The sequence below is a fragment of the Mus caroli genome, chromosome 11 (genome assembly GCF_900094665.2).
Source record: "Mus caroli chromosome 11, CAROLI_EIJ_v1.1, whole genome shotgun sequence".
Lineage (NCBI taxonomy): Eukaryota > Metazoa > Chordata > Mammalia > Rodentia > Muridae > Mus > Mus caroli.
In genome coordinates, this window is record NC_034580.1 from 53,126,306 (window position 1) to 53,133,366 (window position 7,061).

Here is a 7,061-nt window from a genome sequence, read left to right on the forward strand (position 1 = left end):
AAGAGAAGAGAAGAGAAGAGAAGAGAAGAGAAGAGAAGAGAAGAGAAGAGAAGAGAAGAGAAGAGAAGAGAAGAGAAGAGAAGAGAAGAGAGGCAGGAGGGATCCAGGCACCAAGAAATCTCAGAGTCACTCACAGGAGTGGATTGGGGTGTTAAACACCTAGTGTAGAACTTGGAGGCAAGCGTTCTGATATGCTGCCTACCTTGGGACCCCACTCTGACAATCTCTGATTAAGGGTTTACCAAGAGTGTGTTACTGTAAGCCTCATCTGTCCTGTGACCTCAGCCCTGCTTCAAGGGACACTTGTCATCTTTCAGCCCAGGGAAGACTGGGCTGCAGGGATATAAACCCAAGACTCCAGTCACCATTGGTCACTGACCGGGTGATCTGTAGCTATAAAGATAAAAGGACACCAGGCAAGGTGGTAAGCACCTGTAATGCCAACGCTCAGGAGGTGGAGGCAGGAGGACCTGAAGTTCCAGGCTCATCTTATCTCAAAACAACAACAAAAAGATAAAGATGAACTGATCTTGTGGAAAAACAGGCAACGGGGCAGCCTGTGGCATCGATTTATCTAGACATAATGTTTTTTTTGGTTTGTTTGGTTTTGGTTTTTGGCCTAGACCCCACCCTTCTTATCAACCTATATCCAAGCCAAGAACTGCCTTTAGGAAGCATAAAAGAGGAGGGAGTTTCAAGGCCGACTAAATAAACCAGCTCTGTCGTGTTTAGACTACTTGCCTTCAGTAGCCCCTGAGGACATTAGGAAGGGGTTGTAAGAATCCTGGGCCAGCATTAGACACACAAACTTTATATGCCCCAGTACAGGGGAACGCCAGGGCCAAAAAAATGGGAATGGGTGGGCAGGGAAGTGGGGGGGAGGGTATGGGGGACTTTTGGGATAGCATTGGAAATGTAATTGAGGAAAATACATAATAAAAAAAAAAAAGAATCCTGGGCCAGGGTCGGGGATCTGGTTTAATTGCTAGAGTTTGTCGAGCTTGCTTGAAGCCCTGGCTTCTATCCTAGCACCCCATGAAACTGGGAGGGGCAGCAAAAGCCTATAACCTCAGCACCTGGGAGATGGTGGCTGGTGGATCAGAAGTCCAATTCTGGGTCTTTGTCAGCTTATGATCAGGCACTCTGGGTGGCTATAGGAGGGAAGTGACCCAGAGGAGGGGTGTTTGTGAGCTCAGAGCAGATGCACTCTTCTGATTGGTCACTGTAGAGCAGATGCACTCTTCTGATTGGTCACTGTAGAGCAGATGCACTCTTCTGATTGGCCATCTCAAAGTAGTGCTTTTCTCTTGTTCCCTGTAAAACATATCTGGGGCGTGTCTGAGAAGGGACTAAGTCATTATCCAGTTCAGGTAGCCTGTCCTCCAAAGGGTCTGTCCATCAACCCATTCATCTCCTTCTCTGCTGGTTCATTCTCAGGTTCGATGAAATCGTTGGAGGCTTTGACCAACTCCCCCAGGCCCTGCACAATTCTCTCCTCCCAGGGACTGTTTGGTTCTACTCACCAGCAGAGGAAGTGGAAATGTCTGGAGACTGTGTTCACATCACCTACAGGACACCTGACCCTCTGCTGCCCAGGGCGCGGCTGACTGCGGATTTTGTGGTGGTGGCTACCACTGCTAAGGCTGCCCGCCTCCTTCGATTCCAGCCACCGCTTTCTCTCAACAAGCAGGATGCTCTGCGCTCCGTCCACTACAATAGTGCCACCAAAGTGATCCTGGCCTGCACACAGCGTTTCTGGGAACGAGACGGCATTTTCAGCGGCAAATCTAGCACCGACCGGCCTTCCCGTTTCATCTACTATCCCAACCACATCTTCCCCAACGGTGCAGGGGTCATCCTGGCATCTTACACCCTGGATGATGACTCTGTGTTCTTCACAGCCCTGGACCACACTCAGGTGGTGGATATTGTTCTGGATGACCTAGCTGCTCTTCACAGCCGCTCCAAAGAAGAGCTCCGTGCTCTCTGTCCTTACTCTGCAATCAAGAACTGGAGTCAAGACCCTTATTCCATGGGTGGCTTTGCTTTCTTCACCCCCTACCAGTATGTGGACTATGCCCAGGAACTCAGTCAGCCAGAAGGGCTGGTCTTCTTCGCAGGGGAGCACACAGATCTGCCTCATGGCTGGATCGACACTGCTATCAAGTCAGGACTCAGGGTGGCAAAGAACATTCAGGAATCTGTGGACTTGGCTTTGACAAGGAACCCCAGAAATACAAAAGAATACTTCTCCAAAAGTGAGCTGTAAGCACCTATATGGGCCCCAGGAACTAGGAGGATTCAGAACTAGGAGGATTCTAAACAAGTTTGTCCATCAGGAGACAATGCAAAACCTACTCTCGCCCATCTTTGCCTTCGCTCTGAGACTTGACCTAGGGCCCACGACTGGAGACCTAAGGTGACGACTGCCTGTGACCTTGGATTTATGACAGGAGCTCAGCAAGAACTTGTGGCATAGAGATTATAAACAATAAAGTTGAATTCAACTATTACTGTTTCATTTTTATTTACAACGTTTTAATTTTTTTTTTTTTTTTTTTTTTTTTTTTTTTTTTTTTTTTTGGTTTTTGGTTTTTGGTTTTTGGAGACAGGGTTTCTCTGTGTAGTCCTGGCTCTCCTGGGACTCACTCTGTAGACCAGGCTGGCCTCAAACTCAGAAATCTGCCTGGCTCTGCCTCCCAAGTGCTGGGATTAAAAGCGTGCACCACCATGCCCAGCCTTAAATTAAGTTTTATTTATTCAGTGTGTGTGTGTGTGTGTGTGTATGTACACATACATACAAATGCCATGGATGTCAGAGCAAAACATTGGAAAGTCGTTTCTCTTCATCCACCATGTTCATCCCAGAGACTGAGATCAGTCCACTGGCTCAACCACAGGGATCTTTATCCTCTGTGCCATATGACCAGCCCAAGTGTTTCATGTCAGTCTAGTGTCATCTAAATAATTTTAGAGTAGAGCCCTGAGGGCAGGTGAGACCCTTGCCTTTCTTAGGCCTCTTCTTTTGTTCCTTTATCTGAGTCTGGTCCTAGTTCTCTGTCTTACATTTGCATTGCAATGAAGATACCAAGACCAAGGCAGCTTACTGAAAAAAAGAATTTATTGGTGGCTTACAGTTTCAGAGGGTGGTCATTGCAGTGGGGAGCACAGCAGCAGGCATATAGCTGGTCTTTACTACTTTGTGGGTTCTTCTTTTTCCTACCCTTTACCCCTCTTTCACCTCCTATTACTAGACAGAAGAGAAGAGAGAGAGCGAGATCCTTGAATATAATTTATTTCCTTTTGTTTCTTCTTTGAGCACAACGAATCTACTACAAACAACCGCCCTGAGTAACCACCAACCAGCACCAACCCCATTTCTCAGGGACCTAGCATTTATATAAGCTCTGAAAAGTTCCCAAAGCTCTAAATATCACACAATTGCAGAAACTATCTGCAGTTGGCAAAAACACACCTCTGTTAGAGCCCGAGGCAAATCATAGTCTGCTGCTGTGGACAGTCCAAAGCAGCCCCATAACCCCATGCCTGGTATTAAAATGAAAACATATTCTTATAATATTTCTGTTGTTTTAAAGAAAGCAAAATTCCAGAATTCTCATTACACTGGCAGGCATGGAACTGGAGATATAGCTCAGAGCTTATATCTTCATCTGAAAGTACGAGGGAGAGGGAAATGGCATGGGCTTTTGAAACCTCAGAGCCCACCCCAGTGACACGCCTCCTCCAACAATGCCACACCTCCTAGTCCTTCCCAAATAGTTCCATCAACCAGCCATCAAGACTTCAAACATGTGAGCTTATGGGGATTGTTCTCATTCAAACCACCACCCTCCCCACCTCTTCTCCAGTTCTCTGCCTTCCATGACTGAATTTTAAGAGGAGTTGAGATGCGGGTTACTTGAGGCAACTGTGGCTAGCAACTTACTCCATGCTTTTCTGTGCTGCTCCAACAGTCTCAGTGGACAAATTCTAATAGTACTATTTCTGGGATTTTCAGGGTCAAAACTTGGGTCCTGGAAGCCCCAATAAGTTAGGCTTGTCCACCATCCGTAACATACCAATTAAGGAGACAAATAATATGGTCAGCAAGATGCATCAAGGGGTAAAGGCGCTCACCACAAAGCATGATGATTTGAGTTCAATTACCAGGTCCCAAGTGGTTGGGGAAAACTGACTCACAAGTTGTCCTCTGACCTCTGCACGTGACCCTGGAACATGCATCACACACAAACACACACACACAGACACACACACACACACACTCACATGGGACACACACACATCCTCCAGGTTCAGAGGATCCAATCCACTCTTTTGACTTCCATAGGCACTACATGCATATACATGCTTATACTTACATACATGCAGGGACATATTCAAATACATTAATAATATCTTTAAAAAGAGAGTAAGCCAGGTGTGTGTGGTAGTGCATGTCTTTAACTCAGGCTCAGGCAGCAGAGACAGAGGAATCGGTGAGTTTGGAGACAGCCTGGTCTACACAGAGAGTTCCAGGCCTGTCAAGGCTACGTAGTGGGGTCTTGTCTGGGGAGTGTATAATAATAGTTTAAAGTAGAGAGAGAGGAGACTTATTCAGTGTGGTCATATTTTGGAGAACAGTCATCCCAGGATTCTGACATAAGCTTAAATAGAAAGCACTAGGTTTTGATAGCTAAACAATCTTGGTCACGGTGTGATCTTGCCCATGTTGATCCATCCATGTCTCCATTCCAGTCTCTTTTATAAGGTGGCCTGATAATTGAGGGAACCAAGTGAAATCCCTTCTTGGGAGACAAGCTCCCTCTCTGCCTGGCATCAGGCTTTAGCTTTCCCTTCTCCCAGTAGGAGACTTGTGGAAGAATACCAATTTCCTGGGCCCATTGTCTCAATTATCTAATGTCCAAAGGGAGGACCCAAGGGTCTCTCTTCAGAATACTTTCTTTTTTGCCAGGATCATGTAGCTGTCACCCCAGATCTTTCCTTGTGCTCATACAATACCCAGTGATTCACATTCGAGACCTGTCACGGTCGGTGGGTTCCGTGTTTGATGAAGACAATGTCTCAGAAGACATGGGGCTATATTATGACTTCTGTGCCTTATCCTTCCCTGTCCCCAGATCTAAGTGTCCTGGCAGACCCAAGAGGAGGAGCGTAGAGATGGCAGAGTTGATGCTGATGAAGTCTTTTAATCAGAGAGATAGGAAGATGAAGGGCACAGAGATGGATGGGCCCCAGGGAAGTCCATCATTTGGCAGTGACTTGGCCTGAATTTTGTCCTGAAGGAAACTCTCAAGGTTGTGAGTCATCCTGAGGGTCACAGGAAGAGACCAGGTGGCTGCACCCATAGCTCAAAACCATAGGCATCTAGGCACTGTCAAGAATCAGCTGAGATAAGACTGGGTGTTGGTGGCCTATGTCTTTATTCCCAGCACTCAGGAAGCAGAAACAGGTAGATCTCTTGAGTTTGAGGCCAGGAGAGTGAATGAGTGAATTCCACAGTATAGTTTTCTTCAGAGATTAAGGCAGGGAGAGAGAGAGGGAGAGAGAGAGAGAGAGAGAGAGAGAGAGAGAGAGACAGACAGAGAGACAGACAGACAGACAGACAGACATAAACAAGCATGTTAGCTGTTCATGTGGGCAGGGTAGGCATTATTTTATCTCCTGGGGCTGTTCACCAAACCACAACCCTGAGAAGCAGCCCCAGACAAAACAGTCAAGACCTCACCTCCGCAGCATTCACCCAGAGGCCTTTGTGCAGACACTTGGGCCACAGATTGTTTCTCGCATGGCCGATTTATCCATCCACTTACCCTCTCTCCCTGCAGAGAGCAGCGAGCTGTGTCCTCCCACCTCAGAAGTTAGGTTGAAGGCAGCTTAAGAAAGAAAGAGTGTACTTTAGCTCACAAGCCCAAGTTACAGTCCATCTCAGCAGGGGAGTCTAGGCAGGAACTTCAGGAGCTAGTCAGTCAAAAACAGAGACATGACCAAGAGAGATGGCTCAGTGGTTAAGAACACTTACCACTTAGTCATGAGAACCAGAGTTTGCTTGTCAGGAACCACAAACACCTGTAACTCCAGCTCCAAGTGCTAGCACTCTTCTAGCTTCTTTGGGTAGTTGCACACATACATGCACGTACATTCACACACACACACACACACACACACACACACACACACACACTGACTCTTACAAAGGAACCATGTTCTGTTCTCAGCACCCACTTGGTGGCTCCTAACCCTCTGCAATTTCAGCTCCAGGGCATCCAATGCCGTCTTCTGACCTCTGAGGGCACAAGGCACGCACAGGGTGGACATACTTACCTACTTACCTACCTACCTACCTACATACCTACATGCAAGCCAAACACTCAAATAAATAAAATAAATAAATCTAAAAATTTAAAACTAACTACATAAAATAAAATAAAATAATTAAAATCTTGAAACAAAAAGGAGCAAAGCATGGATAAATGAATCCATGCTTTGTGCTTAGCGGCTTTTTCAATTCTAACACTCTTAGGAGTGGAGCCCTTTTTCAGGCTGGGTCTTCCCACATTAATTAAGTTGCTCAAGGTAATCCCCATTAGACAGACCCACACAAGTTGCTGTTCTGGGAGGTCTCAGAGCCTCCTACAGTACAGCCTCTTGCTATTCCTCTTTGGTGTCCACCAGAGCTGGTTGATAAGACCCTGAAGATATCACATGTTCTGAAGTCAAGTGACAGAGAAATCACATCTGCTGGTCAGTTTTCATAAGGCAAGAAGCTGCCATGCAGGCTGCCAGAAGAGAAAAAGCACCAATGGTGGTACCCAGCTGGGAACCCTACCAACTAAACTGCCAACCTTCCAGGTAAGATGTGCCTACGACTATCACGGGGAAAACAAACATTCTTGATTGGTTTTAAGCCTGCTCCACAAGGCAGAGTAAACTCTGTTAAAAATCCATGGCCGGGCTGGTGAGATGGCTCAGTGGGTAAGAGCACCCGACTGCTCTTCCAAAGGTCCAGAGTTCAAATCCCAGCAACCACATGGTGGCTCACA

The 7,061-nt window shown here is 46.7% G+C and overlaps 1 protein-coding gene across 1 annotated transcript in view; it reads left to right on the forward strand.

The window, feature by feature from the left end:
* Positions 1 to 2,465, forward strand: part of LOC110304492 (L-amino-acid oxidase-like) — a 22,189-nt gene extending 19,724 nt beyond the window's left edge. Inside the window, exon 9 of the mRNA XM_021175916.1 lies at positions 1,438 to 2,465. Within this exon, the coding sequence (XP_021031575.1) occupies positions 1,438 to 2,269 (832 nt within the window). The 3' untranslated portion in view covers positions 2,270 to 2,465. The remainder of the gene's footprint in view (positions 1 to 1,437) is intronic.
* The last annotated feature ends 4,596 nt before the right edge of the window (positions 2,466 to 7,061 follow it).